This window comes from Danio aesculapii, chromosome 23, assembly GCF_903798145.1.
Source record: "Danio aesculapii chromosome 23, fDanAes4.1, whole genome shotgun sequence".
NCBI classification, from domain to species: Eukaryota; Metazoa; Chordata; class Actinopteri; order Cypriniformes; family Danionidae; genus Danio; species Danio aesculapii.
The window spans coordinates 25,596,906-25,621,847 of record NC_079457.1 but is presented as its reverse complement, the minus strand read 5'-3'; the positions used below and the strand labels follow the sequence as shown (position 1 = coordinate 25,621,847).

Here is a 24,942-nt window from a genome sequence, read left to right as displayed (position 1 = left end):
ACACTATACTAAACACACACACACACATTTATATATGTTTTTTCTTCAAATATTTCCAGTGATGAACATAACAGAGCAAGGAAACTTTCAAAGTATTTCCAATAACATATATCTTTTTATTTCATATGTTTTAGCTAGAATAAAAGCATTTTTATAATTATGTTAAGGTTTATTTATGTCCCTTGTCTACAGAACAAACCATAGTTGTCCAATGACTTGCCTAATTAACCTGGTTAAGCCTTTAAGCTTAAAGCTGAATACTAGTATCTTGCAATATAACTACTAAAATATTATGTAGGGATGCACCGATATGGATTATTTGGCCGATATTAATAACCGATAATTCTTAAGATTTGGTGGCCGATAACCGATATATTATCCGATAAATATGAATAATTTAAAATGTTATATTTTTATACAGTGAACAACTTATTTTTTTTTTTAAACTTCATAAAGTTTTTAAAACAAAAAAGTTGAGAGGTGTTTTGACAGTTAAATACAGATAGTATGTTTTACTTAAAAAAATGCTGCCTAAATTTGTCCCATTTGGCGTTTTAGATTCTTTTGAACACATGTAGGTGCTGCTTGTCAATCAGACAATGCTTCTATGTTTGTACTTGGTGTCAATCAGCAGAAAACTGATCGATGAAAGGTTTATGATTAATCGCGGTGAGTTTGGAACTTTAACTGCAGGTGCTGCGCTCGTATAATCATTATAAATATGCCGATCAAACGGAGAGCAAACTTACAAGAACACATGGCATAGCAACGCATTGATAATAACAAATAATGCACATCTGCATCACTGCTATTATGTTTACACATGTAATATTTTTTCCTGAGGTGATTTTAACCAAAATTTACGATGACACTCTGTCAAACATAACTAAAATGATAAGGAATATGGTTACTTACTGAGTTATTAACACACAGCAATACCACACAAAGAAATCACTGACTTTAAAGGAATAAACAATGTTAGGAAGCTCCGTTATAGTGCACTGGATAAGTTTGAACAAGTTCGCCCACACATGTGCGAGGCAGGCAGTTCTGTTCAATTATGTAATCTATCAGTTATTGGCCTAATTTTAATACCGGACCAATAACGATAACATCATGGCAAAGACAAAAAAAATTATGTTGAAATGTGTTACAAAATCTTCTGTTAAAATGTTTACACATGTATTTTTGTAATTAGTTTCACTTTATTATTTAATATCTAAATCATTTTGACAGGATATTTCGATTTAGTTCTAACTAAACAACAAAAAATCCTGATAGAAAAAACTTGTGACTGCTGTAATTCCCTACATTACGTCACACCGTTCTGTTTCATTTGCAGTGCAGTGAGCAGTGAGATGTCATAAACTGGAAGTATGAGTTTGTTTTTTTCTCCTCTCTGTGTGTGTTTTCAGCAGACGCCTCACCTATACCGTCATCTTTTGGAAAGCGAAAGCAGAACAAAGGTTTATTTGGTCAGGGGAAAACTACCTCTGTCCCTGGCTGTCACATACAAGAAATGCGGATGTTCGATGAGCAGGGGATTAAAGCATCCAGAATCGTACCTGCAGAAGACAGGACAGTCGTAAAACAGGGAGACTTTCCAGAAGATGCAGGAGATGCTGAAGCGAGCGAGGGCTTCGGGCCGCTGCTGTGAGTGGTTCTCTGGCAGTGTCTTAGCTGGTTGTTGTGTGGAGTGAGAACGAAGCAATCAGCAAGTATACTGCCGCAGAAACTCGTCACCTTTAAAGGCCCATTCATCCATCCAGTCAACCCCGCTCGAGCATTCAGAGCCTGGAGAGAGATGAGAAAAGACAGATCTAGAGTCTGTGCATGTTATCAAGCTTCCCGTATCATTCATTCTTCTAATCGTGAGTGTCTGCTTTTGTTTTGTCTCTGCTGTTACAAAATGTAACGCAAGGGATTTCATTAGTGTTAAAATTGATTCATGCTTACTGTAGGTTTGCTCTTTTTTTCTTATATATTGTTTTTTTATCTTCTATAAAATCAGGAGTGATTCAGTCAAGTGTTATTGTGAATATCAGCTGACCAGATTTCGCAGTTTCAGTACTGCCATGACATGGCGTGACCTGTTTATACTTAGCTTATGGTCTGATGACATATTCAGCTTATGACGGGATGTGTTTGTTATGAAGCTGCAAATGGAGCAAAATTAACTGAACTAAACTGAACTCTGAAAACTGGACTGACACAGTTTCAATTTACTAGAACTTCTAGTTAAGTTGCATTACATTGTAAAAGCACTATAGAAATAAAGATGAATTGAATTTTATAATGATGAATCAAAACATTATAACGCATTTACAAAGTAAAAAAATGTATATAAGATGTCAAATATATAGACCTAAATAATAATTTGGGGTATAATAAATTATACAGTTAGTTAAAAAGTAAAATAAGTAACATGTAAATAAATTATTATGTGTTTTAATTTGCTAATCAACCAAAACATATTACCATCATAATGATGGACCAAAAGACTTCTCATTAATGTTTTGAATATATATATATATATATATCTCCACAGTGGCAACGCAGTGGCGCAGTAGGTAGTGCTGTCACCTCACAGCAAGAAGGTTGCTGGTTCGACCCTCGGCTGGGTCAGTTGTCATTTTCTGTGTGGAGTTTGCATGTTCTCCCTGTGTTTGCGTGGGTTTCCTCCGGTTGCTCCGGTTTCCCCCACAAGTCCAAAGACATGCGGTACAGGTGAATTGGGTAAGCTAAATTGTCCGTAGTGTATGTGTGTGAATAAGAGTGTATGGGTGTTTCTCAGTGATGGGTAGCAGCTGGAAGGGCATCCGCTGCGTAAAACATGTGCTGGATCGGTTGGCGGTTCATTCTGCTGTGGCGACCCCAGATTAATAAAGGGACTAAGCCGAAAAGAAAATGAATGAATGAATGAATGAATATATCCACAGTGTTCACTCAGAAATTGCTACTACATTTTACAGTTATTTAAAACAAAAAACAAAGTAACACATTAAATAAACAATGTTATTATTATGAAGTTGCTATGATAATGATGACCTATGTATTAATGCCTATGCATTGTAATAAACTTTTTAATTATAAGAATAATAATACTGTATGAATGTATTTTTTAGTAATAAAAACATCTTAAATCTTGTCATTTTTCTATGTTGTGTTTATTTCTGGTGTATAAATAAAATCTATAGACTAAAATAATAATTTTGGGTATAATAAATTTTACAGTTAAAAAGAAATTTAGGTAACATGTAAATAAATTATGTGTATCAATTTGCTAATCAACCAAAACATATTACCATCATAATGATGGACCAAAATACTTCTTATTAATGTTTTGAATATATAATTTTATGTTACATAGTCTTAAATATTATTTACATAATATAAATGAAATAAAAAAAACAAATAAATATATCCACAGTGTTCACTGAGAAATTTTACAGTTATTTAAGTTATTTATTATTATGAAGTTGCTATGATAATGATGATCTACGTATTAATGTTTACCCACTTGAAATGCATTGTAGTAAACTGTTTTAAAATAAGAATAATAATACTGTATGAATGTATTTTTTAGTAATAAAAAAATCTTAAAACATTGTCATTTCTCCATGTTGTGTTATTTATTTCTGTTGTATATGTAAAGCAAGTCAGTGTTTGTGTTGTTGTTGATCCTCAAAAGGGCAGTTTGCACAGGTGAATAAAACCCTCGTAACTCACTTGAGGTTTTGATGTAATCAAATCAGTGTGGCAATAATAACTTAAACTTGTCCGTAAATCAATTTAGTAAGGTCTTTGACGACATATTAAAGCACTCTGTTTTAAATCATACACTCAAAGTGTGCTTATAATGCAACCGAATAAAGAATAGCTTTCACAAACTCTCTGAAAATCACAAACATATTAATATTACTTTAAAAGGCATGTTGAAGAGAAATGAAAGAGACAGATGCTGTCAATTAAAAAAACACTTAAAGGTTAAACTGATATGTCATGCTGTTTCTCTTGATTAAGACATAGCCAGAAACTATTTTACATTTAATTTGTTTATCTCTTGAGTTTGCGTTGTATTATGTCTCAGTTTAATTTACATGTATCTTTGAAAACAGATTCAAGCTGTACTCGCCTTGTAAACCAGACATATAATACAGTAAAATAAAAAAACTGACATTTTTAGAACAAGAATCATTTGTTGACATATTAAATTATATTGAGGATTACATTGAAGTCCCAAAATAATAATTAATCATCATTTTCCAATCTTAAAATCGCCGGTCTCCTTCAACAAATTTTTACCCAAAAAAAATTGACATTTTAATAATTTATTAACATTTCTAATGTCTTCAAGTTCAACACATTTACAGTGCTTGTGTGGTTGAAGGACTCATATTTTATGCTCACTTTCGAGATCTTTTAGGCTGCATCTTCACACCTAGATATGCATTAATTAAAAGTGCAAGGCAGGAGAATACAGAATGCCATAAGCCATTTATGTTGGTGATGTCTGACAAGCTTAAGAGTATTTTTAAAAGCCACCTCCACATTTTTTGGAATTGTAACATGCACATGGAGTACTGAGAATAGTGACATATGAATGTACAGCTCACCAAAGTGATGAGAAGAGAACTATGGGTTGCCTCTCATGAAGGATCAAACATTGATTTTCCATTTTCTGTTCTCCACCTTTTGTTTTCTTCACCTGAAATAAAATGATGCGTCACACTGGGAATGAATGTGATGAAATGATATGCATTTACTTTAATGTAATTCTAAATAATAGACCAAAACAGACAGAAATCTTCCTGGAAGTTAAAATATTGACTCACTTCAAAAAACCCAACAACACACCTACAGAAACGGATTATGTAATGGGGTTTATGCAGGCAAACTTCCACATTAAACAGAATAAGCTTGATCAAAGTGAAATCACAACTAGAAGGAAGTAACTTGAAAAGATCTGAAGCTCGATAGAAGTTCATGTTGCGCCATCTAATGGTGTAATGTAGTGATTGCAGATGTTTAATTGACAATAATTGCAGACTCATTATGATGCCGCATTGCTTGCACATAAGAAGTTGCATAGTTATCTCACAGTTACATTAGAATGCTAAAATGCACTAGATCCATCACTAATAAAACTGAATGAAATACATATTAGACTGAGAGGGATTAACATCATGTCTGTAGCCAGACTCTGTTGGAGAGTTTGGAAACTATAGGCTACGCACCGCTTCCTTGATTTATGAATAGATCGTTTTTGCGGAGTGAGAATCATTCTGAATGAATCTTTTAAGTGGCTTTAATATTTAAAAAAAAAAAAAATAAAGCAACAGCTCCTTCAAAAAAAATAAAAAAGAAAGTCAAACTTTACTAACCTTCAAGAGGTTGAAAAATCTGTTTTTTTAGTTTTTCTGTGGTTCACAAAATCTGATATCGTTCAGGACAGTTTGCTGAGATTCAAGATTCAAGATAATGTTGTAAATAATGTTTAATATTGTTGTAAATAATCATTTATATTGCAAGAACCTCAACATATTGTCCAGAGCCAAAGATATTAATTTGTTTGGCCTGTATGTTTTTGCCCCTTCAAAGTAATGGTGGACTATTCATTTCAAAATCTGGAATTTGTTTCTCACAATTGTGATTTTCCTCTCATAAACTCAATCCACATTTGATAGTTATTATGACAAAATTGTAATAATTATACAGTTGAAGTCAGAATTATTAGCCCCCCTAAATTATTAGCATCCCTGTTTATTTTTTCCCCAATCTCTGTTTTAACGGAGAGAAGATTTTTTCAACACATATCTAAACATAATAGTTTTAATAACTAATTTCTAATAACTTTATTTGATCTTTGCCATGACTTGAATTGTATATATACATAATTGTAAGAAAAATATCCCAATTATGAGAAAAACAGTAACTAGCAGACAAAAACTCACAATCCTGACTTGTAATTACAGTAAAGTTTAATTCTTAGGGGAAAAAAGACACAATTGTGAGTTTATCATGTTATATATTCAGTATTGTGCAATATAAACTTGAAATTCTGACTTTTTTGCTTTCTGAAAGATAAACTTGTAGTTCTAAGAAAATTACAATACAAATAAACATGAAAAGAAAAAAAATTTAAAATGTAAATGTAATAGTGACTTTTTTTTCTCACAATTGTGAGTTTTTAAACAAGCTAGAATCACAAGATTTATCTTGTGATTTTAATTTGAGGAAACAAGCTTCCATAAATGTCGACTTGTAAAGCCGTCAAACTGACATCAAGAGAGAAGGACCACACTCCAAATGTGGAAGCAGATCACATTTTTTTCAGTTGATTAACTTGCACAAAGTAACTGTTCACCTAAAGAATGGCAATGTGGGCTAGCAAACCTTATACATTTTGATTTTACAAGAGCTTTAACGTGATTGTTTACACAAAAACTGACAAGTCTGACATTATTTACTCATATTCTACTTGTTCCACACCTATTTGAGCTTCCTTATTTTGTTAAACACAAACAAAAACATTTAGAAATTGAAGAAAGTTGGAAAACTGAAACTGATGTCCATGGTATTCGATTTTCCTATGGAAGTCAATGATCATTCCTCATTCATTCATTTTCCTTTGGCTTAGACCCTTATTTATCAGGTGTCTATTCCAGCATATGCCCTACCACAACCCAGTACTGGGAAATATCCACAAACTCTCACATTCACAGACAAAATTACACACTACGGCCAATTTAGTTCACCCAATGTATCTATTCCGTGTCTTTGGATTGGGGGGGGGGGGCGGGATCCGGAGCACCCGGAGGAAATCCAAGCAACCACAAGGAGAACATGCAAACATCATACAGAAATGCCAACAGACCCAGCTGGGACTTGGACCTTCTTGCTGTGAAGCAACATTGCTAATAACTGAGCCACAGTGCCACCCTGACTATGTTTCAGCTTTATTCAAAATATCTACTTTAGGGTTCGACAGAATAAAGAAACGTATATAGGTTTGGAACCACTTGAGGCTGAGTAAATAGTGGTTACAATTTCATGTTTGGGTGAAGTGGCCCAGTCTTTGTTTTATCCAAAGAATCAGTGAACTATTCTGTATGAATCTTTTTGGTGAATTGATTCAAATGATTCAAAACACTTAATGAAGCATCCCACATTATTTCACCTTTTTGAAACTGTTGGTCAGCTAAGATTTAAACTTTTGGCACTTTTTCTATGTTTAATAAAGGAATTAAGATAGAAAAATGTCGACGGAATTCACCGTGTGTTTATTCGTTGTTATTGTCTAGGCATTGTTTCACTGTCTCAGCAGTTGTGAAGAAGCTGTCGAACTGGCTTTTGTAAAGCTTCTTACGCCGCTGGATCTTAAAGCCCGTCGTGTTTTACGGAGTAATGCTTCGTCAGGGGAAAAGGGGACTGGAAATCTCTCTAGGATACAAGTGGATTCGTTACTTTAAATGAGTTTAGACTTTACGAAACATTGAACAAACGCGCAAACAAGCCGCAGGTCGAGCTTTAAGTAATTATTATACACGGAAAAACAATGGCCGAGGCAAACCAGACGGAGGTGTTTGTTTACGAACAGGTTGTTATTCTGACATCATGTGTACTTTCGTTTTTTGGCTCACTTTTAATCATAAGCACGTATGTAAGTTGGCTCGATCTGAGAACTACACCGAGAAAACTGCTCGTGTATCTGTCTGTTTCTGACCTTCTCTCCGCGCTGTCGTACTTCTATGGAGTTTGCCAGATTTTTAAATCTGACTCTTGGGATTGTATTGCACAAGGAGCAGTTTCCACATTCGCCAACACCAGCTCATTCTTCTGGACTGTGGCTATTGCCATCTACTTGTATGTTTTTATTGTAAAGTCCAGCCAGAGACAAGCCGACAACTTGGTGCTGTATTTTCATCTAATCAGGTAACATTACGTTAAACTCTTCGCGTTTCTTCTCTGCCAAGATGATCTTAAAGGGACAGTACATCCCTAAATACTCACACTTTAGCTAAAGTCAAAATGTACTCAGCACTTATGATATTATCTGATGCACATCTATATCTGTTTTTCACACACAAAACAATAGATGTTAGAAGAAAGAAAGTAGATATTCCTCTTTAAAATTTTACAGGTACCAACAGTGTCAGCTTAATCTGTAATTCTTGTAACTTGAAGTTAAATTATGTCTATTGTTGCATATTTGATACACTATTAATTAAGTATTAATTCTAAGATTGAGTTGACTGTCAGATCATCTTTAGGTTTACACAAAATAAAAAAATTAATACAAAGCAAGAAAGTAAACTAAAATTAACATAATAAATTGAAATATTTCCTAAGTACAGAATATTTGTGCTTTAAAGTTAATTTGAATAAATATAAATAATAAATAAATTCATGTGTTTATATATTAAATGATGTTAGTAAAGGAAAAAGCAGAGGTTATTTGTACCAAGGATTACATGGATGTCCCTTTTGGTGTCTGCAGAAGTTAAATAAAAAATATGTGATTTTATGTAAATAAAATCCTTAGAGTTTCACTAAAAGACTGAAATAATAAAATAAAAAAAATATGAGTGAAATGTCAGATATTTTATGTAAAACTGAAACAACATATTTCTGTCATGAACACTCTCTGGATTTAGTGGTGTAATGAATATTTATATGGCAATGTTGATGTATTTAGTCTTGGCAGTATAGATCTAGCTGCTGCTGCTTTGATTATTATTGCAGAGCAAGGTTCTATCCCAATTCTATTTTTGTACCACTACCCCTTCCCCTTACCCTTTAGCCCTTAAAACCGAGGGTGAAGGGGAAGGGCTTTAAAATTTACCCCTAAGTATTGGGACAGCACTAAAACACCTGCACACGTCATCATATGTCATTGCAATCTCTTGCTTTATATGGGATCAGACGATCGCGACTGCTGAAGTTATTCCAGTTGCTAATTTTTTTGGTATTTACACGGTTATGAATATATTAAAACATATACTTGTTCATTATAAAATATTGTAATAATAACAAAAAATACAAATTTTTGGATCTCCTTACTTCCGGGTGCAGCTGTGGCTGGTGTATTCTGGGAAATTTTCTTACCCCTTGGTTTTGAGTGTGGTCCTGAAAAATCTTCGTTCAAAGGGGTATTTACCCCTTCCCCTTAGCCCTACGCCTTCAAGCTAAAGAGAGACACCTGCTACTGCCAGTGTATACACAGACAAGATGTCTGAGAATATAACACGCTGCTGCTGCAAACATAATATATATGTAAACCTCGTAGCAGAAATAAACACAGGTGGAGCTGGGGTGAAGAAGGGTCTCCAAAAACGTGCCGCAGCTTAACGGTGTAAAACGACAAGGAGCATTTAAACTGATGAGGAGCAAGTTCCTTGGCTGCCGAGGTGGCAGCATCCAATCTCCTGCGCCATGTAGTTAATGATGCAGGAGCAGATTAGGTGCGTGCATAGAGTTTCATGGCAGAAATTCTGAGATTCTGACCCATACTTATTAAAATTGATAAAAGATTAAGTGATCATATTTAAATTTCACTTTATTACTACTATGTACTACTAATATTTTAAATGATAAAAACTCTTTTTAAATCATTAAATAGACTTTTAATATGTAATTCATCAAATGATATGCAAAGCAAGGTGCTTTTATATAAACTGTTGTTACGCTGAATAACATCTTAGTGGATGTCTTCTTTAAATAATGGTAAGAAAGTATGACACTCATGTGATTTCAAGTATGAGCATTAAGCTTTGTTGTTTTCAAAATAAATATCCCCAGTCTATTTTTAAAATGTTAAAATTATCTTTCACAAAGACAAATAATCTTCATATCTGCAAAAACTAAAATGAACTATAGTTTTCCTGAGCTGTTTCCAATCTGATCTTGTGACTTGTGGTTTATGTCAGCTGGGGCGTTCCTTTCGCCATCACTGTGGCAGCGCTGTCTCTGCACAAGATCGGCTATGATGCCTCTGAAGTGTCTGTAGGCTGGTGCTGGGTGAACATCCAGGCTGAAGACCACGTGTTGTGGATGCTGCTCACCGGGAAGATCTGGGAGTTCATTGCCTATGTCACACTGCCTGTCCTGTACATCCTCATTAAGATACACATTTACAGAGCAGTAAGTCCTCCGCGCTCATCAGTTTAACATTACAAGTTTGCATGATATTTTTATCATCTCAAAGACAAGTCGTTTCTGGAATAACTTTCAGAGTTAATGCATTAGGCACATATATCACAGAATAGTGATTTCTAAGCCTGGAAATGTCATGGAAGTTAATAACATCTTTAAAGGTCATGGAGGTTTCTGCCATCAATATATTTTTGATCTATAAAAATATTTCAAAGGCCTCAAAATGTAAGCGCTGTCTCTGGAAAAAAATCTGTTGGAAAAGTTTTGTATATATTCAGTGGTTAAGAAAGCTTTTTATTAAAATAATAATAATATATTCTATATAATATTAAAAACAGGCAGGCGTACTTGTCAAACGGAAACAACTGTGTTTTGAATGCAGCACAATGGGGTGGATGGTTATACTGTTTCCTTGCACCGGAAGAATTAAAATCACTTTGTGGCTTTGAGGTTTGCCAGCCATTTCCAGTACATGTTTAAAACTGACAGATCTAATAAGGTAAAAAAATGCACATCATTTACACTACAGTCCAAAGTATGGCATCAGTAAGATATTTTTGAAATAAATTTCTTTTGCTCACCAAAGCTGCATTTATTTGATAAAAAAAATAATAAGTAAACAATAAACAAGTAAAACATGTGCATTCATGTGCAATTTAGCATTCATGACTACATCTTTAAAGTCACAAGATTTATTATCTCACTTAAGCATAAAACTTCCAAAAATATGTCCTGTAGAAATGATGTAATTAATAATGGAAATATTGAATAAATAAAATAATTAAATAATAAATAATGTAATGAAAATATCATGGACAGCAGTGTCGCCTCACAGCAAGAAGCAGCAAGAAGTTCGAGCCCCGGCTGGGCCAGTTGGCATTTCTGTGTGGGGATTGCATGTTCTCCCTGTGTTTGTGTCGGTTTCCTCCAGGTGCTCTGGTTTCCCCCACAGTCCAAAGACATGCGCTATAGGTGAATTTGATTAACTAAATTGGCTGTAGTGTATGAGTGTGTGTGTGAATGGTGTATGGGTGTTTTCCAGAACTGGGTTGTGGCTGGAAGAGCATCCACTGCATAAAACATATGGCGGAATAGTTAGCGGTTCATTCCGCTCCAGCGACCCCTGATAAATAAGGGACTAAGCTAAAGGACTATGAATGAATGTAATGAAAATAACATTACAGTTGACATTTTAACATAACATCAGCATCTGAAGGGTATATGTGGAAGAGCTCTTTTCAGTTCACTCACAGTCAGATTTTGTGTGTGTATATTAAGTATGTGTATTCTGTACAGTACAGTAATATTTAACACATCTGTAATATAGCTGTGGGAAGACTCCTGGAGGTTATTTGTGGTCTGCTGAAAGTAATTTGTTGATTCTAACAATGGGTTTTCCAGAAGTGAGATCAAGCACTTACAAAAATAATTAGTTTTGCTTCAAATAATAAAAGTAGTTTTATTATATTTATGGAAAAACATTGTCGTTTTGGGTTAAAGCAGGTGCTGAATGAGTAAACAAATAGCAAATCAAAAATGAAATACAGTTTCCACATTTCTACACCATGTTTTTTCTACCGTAAGCATACTGTAGTATTTGTTGTAAAACTGGTTATACAACTAGTAATCAACGTTCCAAAAACCATAGGTACTTCACTTTTACTATAATGGTTATTTTATCCTTAAAGGTCACAGAATGCAATTTAAAAGTGTAAATAAAATGGACAAATGCTTTAGTGAATCGCAAGCGATATGCAATTTCTGTTTAAATGCAGTCGTTGAACTGATAATTAACAGATTTATGTTGATTTGGTTCCACTGTTTTCATCATATTCTGCAGCTGTGCTCTTTTTTTCCAATAGTGTAAAGACTTCTGATTCATTTGCCTATGGGGGAAATGAATAGAATAATAAACGGCAGTAAACGTCCAAACTACTTGCTCTACAAACAAGTGTGTTTATGATTATGCATAAAAATTAAATTATAGAATAAGAAAAAGCCAGTTACAACATCAGTCAGCATAACAAGCTGTTTTTACGGCTAAATGAGAATGAGTGAATGAGACCAGAATTCTCAAGCTAATAAGAGTCCAATGGCTCTGCCTGCTTTTAAATGAATGAAGAAGGTCCATATGAGGATACATATACAGTTGCAATCAGAATTATTAAACACCCTTTGATTTTTTTTTTTCTTTTTTTAAATATTTCCCAAATTATGTTTAACAGAGTAAGGAAATTTTTACAGTATGTCTGATAGTATTTTTTCTTCTGGAGAAAGTCTTATTTGTTTTATTTCGGCTAGAATAGCAGTATCTTCCCTAGTTCCCCTGCAACTTCCTATGTTTCATTCATCCCAGCACAGTTTTATCATTGGTAGAACATAATTTTGGTAGATTAAAATATTTCAATGCAACCATGTAAATATAATAAACACAATATTTTTATCTGCAGACTAAACACACAATTCTCAGCAGTTGGTTATGATATCATAATATCTGGAATGCAGAGGACTTGACAACGAAAAAGGGCGCTCAGTAACACTCAACAAATTATTCTTGCTGCTTGGTACTACTTATTTAAAATGAGCTGAATCAACACAATTCTTTAGTGTTTTGGGGGGAACAACTTAATTGTTTTATGTTCAATCCACTTAAATTTGTAAAAAACAATTAAGTTAACTTAATCGATTTGTGTTGGGACAACACGAAGGAATTGTGTGGCACCCAGCATTTTTTAAAATGTATTTTCTCCTGCCTAGCTAAAATGCTTATTTCTAGGTGATCTAGGCTATTTAACTAATTATATTAATTTTTGATTCTCCCTTTACATTTGTTAAGCACGCAGCCCTGTCTGAGTACCGTCCCATCCTGACCACCAACCCTGTATCTCACTCTCTGTCGTCCATTGCGGACCGAAAGCTCACCCTCATCCCCATTATCTTCATCATGCTCCGCGTATGGAGCACCGTCCGCTTCGTTCTCTTGCTGACCAGCTCTCCCGCCGGACACAACCCAGTGCTGGTGACCTTGCATGTGAGTTTCCACCTGGATCCACTTAGTTACCTCAAAATGAACTTAATTTTTTGGAGTTTATATGTGCAATTCATCAAAGTCATTTACCTGTACTTGCCATTATTGCATTGGGCAAACTCAACCATTTTTCTTTTTAATAGGGAATTGGAAACACCTTTCAGGGAGCTGCCAACTGCATTATGTTTGTGCTGTTCACTCCTTCCATTCGCTCTCGGCTGATAGCTCTGCTGCTCTGTAGAGGTCAGGACAGACGCTGGAACTCCGAATCAGCGTCCCAGAACAGGACAAACGATTATACAGTTTCACATAGAGAGAATAACAGCGAAGAATAAGAGCTGCATTTTTGACTCTATTTGATGCGGTGTGATACAGTAGAGAAAGCTCAGACTTTACAGGCTCTTTTCTCCGAGCCTTACTCTCTTTCCGCTCAGCCTTGTTGTTTGACCAAGTGCTTTGGCAGATTACAGGGGGGACTGCGGTCACATGCACCAAACCCGCAGAGCACGGAAAACACAAACGCACTTTCTGTTAGCGCTTTCGCTCAGCACTTTAGGCGAGAGGCTTTCTGTCTTCCAAATCTGTTTTGGTTCGGCTGCCGCAGATATCTCATGTTCATTTAAATAGAAATGAGATCTGTAGCTCAGGGGAAGCGAGGATACAGCAGTTTATTATCTGGTGACCAAAATGGCAAATGTACTGTGAAGTGTTTTTACAAGGGATTTGTTTTCCCCCGACAAAGCACATGCATTCATAATGCAGAGTTATTACTTTACATTACATCCAATGTGTAATTTTTTTTTAAAGCATGATTTATTTGTATTATATACTGTATTTATATGTAACTGTGTTCATTTTTTCCTCTGTGTTATAATCCCTGTTTTACTGATTCACTTCTCTGTACAGTATATAGTGTAATATGCAAATAGATGAGCAAATTCTGCAAATAGGACATGCAGATATGCACATTTTTTGTTATTCCACCCAATGCCTTTAAAATGACCTTGTACGTACTGTAATTACTGATTTCTATATGTAGGTATATTTTATCAGAGAATCTATTGTTTCAATAAAAGAATTTATTACTTGTCAGGCTTAGGAGTGTATAAATACCATTATTTTTTATTATTGTTTTTAATTTTTAATATAATTTTTATGATTTTTCATTAAATTTTTTTATTTTATTGTGTAATTTAATATTTTTTATTTAAATAAACAGAAAAAATATATTTACATTTTATTTCATCCTTATTTTAATTAACAAATACTGACCCAACTGAGGTCTTGCATCTCCTTTTCTTAAAAAAAAAATTACAGGACATTTGGTTTTTAATACTACAGTTGCTATTTCTTTTTTTAAGCAATCATTTAACACATAGCACATATGCTAGCTTGTTTAACACATAGCTAGCTCTCTGCAACTCTCACATTGTTGCCCACTGAAATTAAGCAGGGCTTTGCCTGGTCAACACCTGGATGGGCAACCACATGGGAAACCTGGGTTGCTGCCAGAAGCGGTGTTAGTGAGACCTGGTCCTTACTCTCTGTGTTGTTAAAAATCCCAGGATGTCCTTCGAAAGAGTAGGGGTTTAACCCTGGCATCCTGGCCAAATTTGTCCTCTGTCCATCATGGCCCCCTAACCATCCCCATATCATAATTTACTTCATCACTCTGTCTCCTCTCCACTAATCAGCTGGTGTGTGGTGTGGTGTAATGTGGCTGCCGTTGTCTCATCCAGGTGGATGCTGCACACTTGTGGTGGATGAGGAGATTCCCCCAATGTGTGAAGTGCTTTGAGTGTCCAGAAAATAAATGTTAGGAATTATTAATATTATTGACTATTTGATCAGATAGACATGCAGATGCTGCCTTTAAAGCAGAAAAAATGATTGGAGTAATTCTGCATGGGTCACCAGAAAGGGGTCGTTTTTATCAAAAGAATATTACTTTTGCTGCGTTTCAGACAACTCGGAATTAGGAGTGGTTTTTCTACATCCTTCTTCCGAAATAAAGTCTTGAATGCCGCTAGAGGTCAGACATCTGAACTGTGAACTCGGGGCAGATCGAAGAACCACAACTTGAGTGAGAAGCACAATTTGACGTTACTCCACAGATGGCGCTAGTTCTGCTTCAGTGAGATTAGCGCAAGGCAGCTTTACGTGAAACATAAACTTTCAAGTATGTTTACAGCACAAAATGAGTGGGAACTTTACAAACAAATATCTTTTGTCAGATGATTATATTTTCATAGTGCAGTATACAATGTTTATTTTGATTTTTCGTTCATTCGTTATTCTTCGGTTTAGTCCCTTATTTATCAGGGGTCGCCACAGCGGAATGAATCGCCAGCTATTCCAGCATATGTTCTGCTGCAACACAGTACTGGGAAACATCCATACATTCTCACATTCACACACGCACTCATACACTTTGGCCAATTTTGTTTATCCAGTTCACCTATAGCGCATGTCTTTGGGCTGTGGGGGAAACCGGAGCACCCGAAGGAAACCCACGCCAACACAGGAAGAACATGAAAACTCAGATAAGCTTCCTAGCCCAGGCGGGACTCGAACCAGCAACCTTCTTGTTGTAAGCCATTGTGCCACCACTCTTTTTATACATTTTTTTTCAGATGTATTCAAAGAACACCTAGCATTTTCTATTCTTTTTTTAGCCATAATTGGCACATCATTTAAAATGTTAAGAAAACTTAATGTTTTAGTGGTGAAAATGCAATTGTGGTCTGCAACTGACTAAATTGATTGAGGTCGAAAGTAGGACATTTCCTATTCACATTTATGTTTACTCATTTAGCACACGCTTTTATCCAAAATGGCATGTTCTTCCAGAAACATGGAGTGTTGATAAGAAAGTGTCTGGTGCATACGAAGAGGAAAGAGTGTCAGGTGGTTTGACAGGCCCACTCACCTGCGTGAACCACACACAATTACACTCCTGAAAATTCCACAACTGTGTGTGGAATGCAGTATATGCTTCGTATATGTATAAGGAGCTCTGCCTGCATAGAAATACCAGAGGTGTTTAAAATAGCAGGTAACACTTTACAATAACATTACATGAATAATGATGTGGTAATATGTAGACTAAACATTATTATAAACTAATGATGAGTTAATGTATGCGCTAGTCATGAACTAACTTTAAATACAACATGAGTCACATGAGTTCATGTGTGAAAAATGGGTACCTTAATTACTTGTTAGTTCATGCTTGTTTGTTAACTAATGGATTAATTACCACATTAGTTTATGCTTAATTTAACTGTCATGGAGTCATGATATATTAATGTATAATTATGTTATGAACACATGTATAATTATAAGCTGTTAATGTATAAGTATATCATGACTTTACTTGGAGGGGCGCATCATCATCAACTCATCCTTAACTACTCATGAACTCCTGTGTTAAAACTGTTTCGTGTTGACAGAACACTTCTCTATTGTCTTTCAGTGTAAACGCACTAGACGAACGTGCACAAGGAGTTCATGATTAGTTAAGAATGGGTTAATGATGGTGTGCCCCTCCAAGTAAAGTCATAATATATAAGTATACATTAACAGCTCATGTGTTCATATTGGTTACATTTAGCTTAAACCTAAATGTTAATTAATATAATAATTACATCATGTACTAACAAGCAATTAGGGTAGCCATTATTCACACATGAACTCATGTGACTCATGTTGTAGTTAAATTTAGTGCATGATTAGCGCATGCATTAACTCATCATTAGTTTATAATAAAGTAATGTTTAGTTTACATATTAATACATCATTATTCATGTACTGTTATCCTAAAGTGCTACCAAATAACCAACTATCTTTTCTAATCCTATGGTGTATGATTATGCAGAGAATTTGCTTGGTAATTATCCATGAATGATTAAATGATTGCGCAGGCACGTTTCACTATATCCTCCGCATTCAGTCACTGCAGGTCTTGTTTAATATTGACTAATAAGAGTAGATGATACCGCAGCTATTTGATCATAATACATGATGTATAAGAATAGATCAGTCATGCCAGTTTCACCACAGTCAGGAGGACACACCAACGACTTCTCCATTATCTGAGCAGCACGATACTAGATCTGCTTTCAGTTGACTAGAAGAGGAACTGCTCTGAAGATAGCTGGGAAAAAGGGCACAGACTGAACATAATGGCAAATCTTGTGCTGCCTGTTACTGTATGTGGGCTGCATCTATACCTGCACTCAAGCTGCTGCTAACCCTCAGGTAGTTTCACTTGACAAGCTTGTGTAATGACAGTTCATTGACAGGAACTGGAAACATGGCTCGATAGACATTTGTGAAGCATGCCATTAATTTTGACATGAACACAAATGCAATTCAGTGTTTTATTGGCGAGCTAGAGCAGAACAACCACTCAATTTTGTTTAGCTATTTTAGAAAACAGACTGGCCACAGGGATAGATTACTTAATGATTTTTGGATGCTCATTTGAATGTAGGTCTTTGTGTCTCCTGGAAGTGCATCTATGTAAATCAAGTATTTAATCATTTCACATTTTACAAACCAAACAAATATTAATAAAAATATTATTAACAGTACTAAACCTCCCCAACTCTCTTAAATATCCCTGATGATTAGAAATAACAATAAACTTTATTTAAAAATGACAAATTTGTTTAGAATTATGTTAATTTTAAATTAAATAAAGTTTATGTCTGGTACAATCTTTTTAGGTCTAGGGATGTGACCGTAACAGAAAATAAATGATTGGTGATGTGCAACGGCTGGAAAAAAGAGTGCAAACTCCTCTCCTCAAACAGAATAAAGACTTAAGCTGCGGTCACACTGCACTTTTCTCCCCATAGACTTCCCTTCATACGCACGCAAATGCGTCAGACTGGAACCGCAAGCCCGTGCATCAAGTTTCGCAGTTCGCTGCTTTGGAAAGTTCAAGCTTGGTGAACTCTGACCAGCAAAATCACATCACATGATTGCGTTAGATTAATCGAGGATCAAAGCATGACCTCTATTGACAGAAATTTAAAACATGGAACAATCGCTCACTTTTTTTAAATGTCTAATAATCTTGTTTAATCCCGCCTCTTTTCGCAGCACCTTAATACACAATTTCGCATGCTCAAACTCTAGTGTGACGCAGCTTTAAAAACAACAAGGTCAAATCAAGAAAAAGAGAAGTTTATTTACATATATTAAATGTAACGAAGAAAACGGGATATTAAATCAGAAGGGGGCAAGGCCAAAACAACAAACAAAAATAATCTCTTGCTAATCTGAAAAGAAACAAAAATACATCAACATAAACTAACTCCCTTTACTGTCATAAACAGGAGAAAGCCAATTCAAAACAAAATGGCACCCACCTTGCTATTTAACCCTCAAAATAAAGATAAACAAACAAATCAACCAGACCCATTTCTCTTTGGGCGATTAATTAGATGTTAACAAGAAGATCACTAATAGTAGAAGTTTGACTTCAATAGCCTCAGCACACATGAGCTACTTAAGCTAAATCAAATCTTTAAAGCTCTAGTAAACACCAGGTCTGTGGCGAAGAGCTCAGCCACTGCACCACCTTGCTGCCACCAACACTGGTTTGAAGTGCAGCTCAGGTTAAACACTTTCCCAACAGCCAATCACTGGAAAGATCCAATGATCACTATAGGTGGACACAATTACTGTAGCTGCAGGGCGAGAGAGACGCAAACAGAGAGAGAAGAAAAAAAGCAAAACAGCAAACCAAAGATACGTCTCAGGACACAACAATGTAAATTAATTTAAAAAAAAATTTACTTCAGATTGGTCTGACATATGTAACAACTTGTTTTCTAAACGTACTTCATTGAGTGTTCATGAACTCTATTATAAATTTATTAATGAATTTGATTTTACACCTTTACGTCTGAAAAATATTTACAGAAACTCCTCTAATCTTTGTTTTAACTGTAAAAAAGCAAAGGAACCTTTCTTCAATGTTTCTGCTGACAAAATCATCTTTTTTGGAAGAAAATACATCATTTTCTACAAGGAGTCTTTAAGATAAAATAGTGTTTTTCTCTGGAATTTAATTTGTTATATGGTGGATTAGAGAATGTGTTAGACTCCCATACCAAACATTTCTTTTTAATCTTGCTTTATCTGGCAAAGAAATGTATACTTCTATTGTGGTCATCTCCTCAGGTACCCTCTTTTAAAATATGATTGTCTCAAGTACTTAAGCTATTTCCACACTATGAGCACCTTTTTGGCATTACATTAATAATTTCTCCTGATTTTCTATTCTATTGTGCATATTTAGCTCCTACACTGTAAAAACGATATTATCAATTAGTCCTGACAGCAAATGCTTTTAGTTCGTTGTAACTTATTAAACTAAGTTAATCATGTTCTATCCTAATTTTATATGTTACGCAAGCTGTTTTAAGTCAGTTTAACATATACGTTCAATAGACTCATAAGGTTAATTTGATTCAACTTAAAAATTTAGGCAACCAGGATTTATTTTTACAGTGTAGCCTGACTGTATAATCCTATTTACTTGTTTGTATATTTCCCATCATTTCCTACTGTATAGTTGAGACTGTATTTGTATGTGCTGATGTATTAAAATAACCGACGATTAATAAACAAAAAGAAAACAATTTTAATTATGAGTCTTAATTTATTGTTTATTAGATATATTTAAACATGCAGACTTGTCTAAGTATTAAATAAATTAACAGTATTTTGTTTTCCAATTTTTAATGCACACACTGAATTCAGAAAATATTTAATTTTTGCTTTATCTTTTTCATTGAGATGTGCATAATTCCATAATTAATTTTACATATTATTATTATTATTATTATTATTATTATTATTATATGTTTTGACTAATTTTCATATAAATAAAAAGGCTATCTTAAAAAAATGAAGAATAACACTAGAAGAAATCTTTTGTTCAGAAAAAGGTTTCATTTATATTAAACATTCTTCCTTTTTTTCAAGAGCGCAAATAGGCTGCATTTCCTTGAACCTCTGCTCACTTCAGAATCCATGGTGTTGGCGACTGCATATCTCTGCAGAGGACAGCCACCTAAAATGAGAGCTTTTTTAAACCCACACAGACCTGACTATGAGGACACACACCTCACCACAATCCCCGGTGGAGTGTTCAGCCCTCGACCTGCTGAAATAAACTGCTCAGGATCTCTGTTTAAGTTGATGAGGTCCAATCAATGTGATTAATGAGTTGCTGAAGGAGGAATAGGAATGAGAGAGTCTGCAGTGCTGCACTGCAGGAGGCTGCAGACACTGGGCAGAGAGAGACCCCTGCTGTCCGCAGGACACTGATCAAAGCTTTTTCCAACCCTCGCTGGACTCTTTATTAAAGACACGTTGCTATTATTGGACTAATATTTCATCCATAAGTGCCTTAAATTTTTTTGACTTATTAATTATTTAGGACTAGAAACCTCCAGGAATTTTGCTATATATATACATAAATCTCACAGATTCTGCAGATTTCTCCAGTCTGATTTCACTATTTTACATATTGTCAGAAAAGTGGCTAATTGGAACTAATTCAGAATTCAGTCGTATGAAAGCATGCTATTTTTAAAAGGAGGTGCGTCCCAAATCCCCTCCCTTTTACTAAAATGTACGAATGAATTAGCCACTAAATTGACATCCCAAAGTGGAGGCATTTTCAATATAATTTAACTGGCATGGTCAAAAAAAACTATTTGAGATGATGCTAGATGATTTGGAGCTTATCCTGAGAAGCTGTTATCTACAATGTATTGGCTACAATGTGGCCATACACTGTAAAAAATGCAGGGTTTCACATAATTCATTCATGTTGACCCAACACAAATTGATTAAGTTAACTTAACACTTTTAACAAATTTATGTGGATTGAACATAAAGAAATTAAGTTGTCTCAATGAAATCTCAAAAATTGTGTTGTTTCAGATCATTTTAATTAAGTTGTTTGAACAAGCAAAAAAAACCATTTTTTGAATGTAATGTGATGAACATGGTCATCAACAATATGGGAGAGACAACTGCAAATGTTGTTTAAACTTAGGGACCCAAAGGGTGCCAAGAAAATTATATATATATATATATATATATATATATATATATATATATATATATATATATATATATATATATATATATATATATTATTTTGTAGTCTTTACAGTATTTTTCTTTCCATTCACTAGGCTACATGTGTTATTTTGACGTTTTTAATATTGTGCAGTGTGATCATGGATTATTATGTGTAAAAGTGCAAAAATATCATAAAAAAACAGGTAATCTTGTAAAATGGGACCTCTTTCAGTGGTGTTTCTTTCATGCGATTGTTTTACTGGAGTGAGGAGTGAGATCCCAAGACATTCTATAGGCCTATGTAAAATAAAAAAGAATAGGCTTATGCTGTCCTTAGTGCCATCATCTTGAGCTTAGAGAGCAAATAGAATAATTATGTTATTTTGTTGTCAAGTGAAACATATTCGTGTTTGTTGATTTTATATGAATGTATTCCTCCTGTTGTTTGTGCATGTAAAAATAAACCCCTTAATAGATATTTTCAAGGGTCAAAGAAAGTTATTGATGGGAAAACAATCACTCTTTAGCGAGAAAGTGAACCGAAACTATTTTGTTTTGTTTTTAATATTAGTTACAATTATCTAAATATTTGTTTTATGTTTATGGATTTTTTTATACATTGCTGTTTAAGGGCAGGGATCCTGTGTGCATTATAGCCTGTATCACTGTGGCAAGGGCCTCCCTCAAAGACCATGGTATAGTCCGAACGTGGATAAAAATCAGTAGATCAAAATGCTCAAACTGACCGGCACCAAAAACATGCCATATTCAAAGTTACTCACCCATTCTGTTTTGAACTTTTGATTTATACTTTACCAGATATTTCTGACCACGTCTATAGAAGCAAAATGGAGTTGTTTCAACGTCATTTGTGTGTGCGTCTGAATTGCATACTTTAAAAAACAGCATATGAGCCAGGTAGCATGCCCAAATTCATATAAAACTGTTGGCGAGAAGTTACTGGATGGCCTACAGCTTCCACATAGATTCAGAGACAAGTGCACAAAAAATGAACACTTTACTATCCCATACTGAAAGAATTTATGAATGTGTAAAGAGGGCATCATGAGCATGTGCCTTATACTGACACAAAGACTAAACTGTTAAATCAAGGCATTGTTTTTGTTTTACAGGCATACAAACGTTTCTGCTAGTTTGATAACATTCCAATTGAACAACTGAAGGCCTATGGTCTATTTTGAGGATGCTTTTCAATGAAAGAAGGATTTGCTTTGGAATGACATCAGAACGAGTAATTGAGAAAATATTTGTCATTTCAGGTTGAATTAACCATTTCTTCAATAGTGCTGTATACTGTGGCCTTGGTTTAGTGCATGCTTCACACGTGCATGACATTTTAACTACAGTCTGGGTATCAGTTGTCAATTATTAATTTGACAGTTGTTTCAAATCTAATTTACTAGTAATTCTTTTATAGCTTCTCTAGTATCCAGTTGGCAGGAAATACTCCAGATCATGACTCTTGCTCATGATCAAGGCTCCTGTTTGTGTTGACCACGTGCCTAAATCATGAACATGAATCTTTAGCCTCAATGCCAACATGTTCTGAGGAATGATAATTTTGTGATGCTTAGCCATTTTTCCAGTAGCTTGACAGTAGATACACTATACTTTAATAATTTGTTTCAAAAAATATTTTAAAACGTATTTTAGTTAGCTATCCAAAATTTTCCACATCTCTTCATGACTCCATTAGGAATTGTAATATACATAAATATGATTATTAATGTTCATGGGACAATATATCATTAAAAATTAAGCTTTTTTTATCACAGGCCTTAAAGAAGGGATGTAAAACTCAATTCCTGGAGAGCTGCACCCCTGCAGAGTTAAGTTCCAGCCCTGCTTCAACACACACCTATCTGTATCAAACAAGCCTAAAGCACACAATTGTTTAATTAGAGTTGGAACTAAGCTGTGCAGAGCCGCAGCCCTCCAGGAACTTTGACACCTGTGCCTTAAAGAGATAGTTCACCCAAAACTGAAAATTCTGTCATTCACTCACTCTTTAACTGTTCCAAACTTAATTGTTCACAAACAAAATAATATTTGAATCCTGTAACCAACAAACGCCATAGTATTTGTTTTTCCTGTGGATGTCAATGGTTACATCTTCATCTTTCAACAGAATAAAGAAACTCTTACAGGTTTGGAACTTTCATTTTTGGGTGAACCATTTCTTAAAATTTCTAGATGTAACCAATCGTTCATGATAAATTTGTTCACCCCTTATTTAGAGAAATAAAATAATTAAGTTAATCAAACATTAGTCAATCTATTGCTGAACTATTTTACATTTTGAGTAACTTGGAAAGTTTTAAAGTTGCATTTTCACAACACTTGTTACAATACTCAATAATTATCAAAACTGTAATAAAATCAATAAAATCAAAATGCTATTTCTTTTAAATCTTTCATTTGCTTTAAATCATGAATTTAATTTCTTTCTTAATTTCTTTATTCATGTACCATATTCAGTTTGAGCTATTACAAAACAAATCTAATCATTTGTTGTAAACAGCATTCTGGATCACGTCATTGGACTTTACTGTAATTAATTTGCCTTGTGTCTGATAATGATTAATTTGACTTTGTTATAGTTGTTTATTTGTATAGCTACATGACATGTGATATTGTCTTCTGAAACCTGTAGGTTTTGATTGACAAGAACTACCCTGGGCAAACCAATTTAGAAATTCAATTCCTTCAGACTTGAGTTACTGTATGCTGATTCAGTGAAAGCACAGTAGGCCACATTTGCAGCCCTTAGAATTCACTTATTTCAGCAGGTGTAGGGATAAGAAAATTCAGTCTGAATATTTCTTTTCAGAGGGTTACTGTGATCCTTTTATTCCTGACTTCACTGTTTTTTCTTCTGCACATGACATTGAGTAATTACTCAATTACCAACTCCAATATTAGTTTTGATAAGTCAAGGGATTCTTTTTAAGCAAAGCTGTGATTTACCATTATTTTGATAACTCAGGTGTAAACCAGTTATCTTAATCATAAATAGGGTCTTAATTAAAATATGCTAATTTGAAGCTTAGATGTGTCCTGAGCGGAGCATGGAGGTCTCTTAGAGGACAACCAGCAGTGAAAATGTTTAGCATTAATCGTCAATTAGTTATTAATCTCTGTGAATCTGTCATAATTAAAGGTACATCTAAATGTTATTTATTTAGTTATGTTTTCTGAGTAACTTGTTTTAGTATATAGGTAAAGACTAAATTGATAGACTTGCATGAACGCTTGTCACCTCTAAGGGGCGCAAGTGTTCTCTAAAGATATTTTTGGCTTATTCTCTAAATTGTAATTAAGAAATACAGACAATTTAGTGGAGCTAGTTTGATATACGCATTTCCTTTTATATATTGTAAGCATGAATACACCTGGAATATACACGAAACATTATTTGAGCAGAAACAATATTGCAGCAGAAACATTATTGACAATACATTATTGTGTACACGTTTTAAAGACACCCTCAAACTATTTCCAAAACATGCATTAGGCCTATATAATGTGCATATACAGAGACATAGATCTCAGAGCATTGCACCAACTAGGGTTAGTCAACACGAGATCTAAAACACACAAAAACCTGATATTGGCTGTAGTTAGTG

At 34.5% G+C, this 24,942-nt stretch overlaps 1 protein-coding gene across 1 annotated transcript; it reads left to right on the top strand.

The window, feature by feature from the left end:
* Nucleotides 1-7,361: 7,361 nt before the first annotated feature.
* Nucleotides 7,362-14,289, top strand: gpr157 (G protein-coupled receptor 157). The gene is made up of 4 exons (XM_056449984.1): nucleotides 7,362-7,935; nucleotides 9,930-10,143; nucleotides 12,992-13,186; nucleotides 13,327-14,289. Exons 1-4 carry the CDS (start codon nucleotides 7,559-7,561, stop codon nucleotides 13,516-13,518), a joined length of 978 nt encoding a protein of 325 aa, XP_056305959.1. The 5' UTR covers nucleotides 7,362-7,558; the 3' UTR covers nucleotides 13,519-14,289.
* The last annotated feature ends 10,653 nt before the right edge of the window (nucleotides 14,290-24,942 follow it).

Excerpts from the sequence above, each read along its gene's own strand:
- gpr157 (XM_056449984.1), top strand. The coding sequence starts at position 7,559 with ATGGCCGAGGCAAACCAGACGGAGGTGTTTGTTTACGAACAGGTTGTT. Across the intron at positions 7,936-9,929 it reads CTGTATTTTCATCTAATCAG|CTGGGGCGTTCCTTTCGCCA; the intron begins GTAACATTACGT and ends GGTTTATGTCAG. Across the intron at positions 10,144-12,991 it reads AGATACACATTTACAGAGCA|CACGCAGCCCTGTCTGAGTA; the intron begins GTAAGTCCTCCG and ends ACATTTGTTAAG.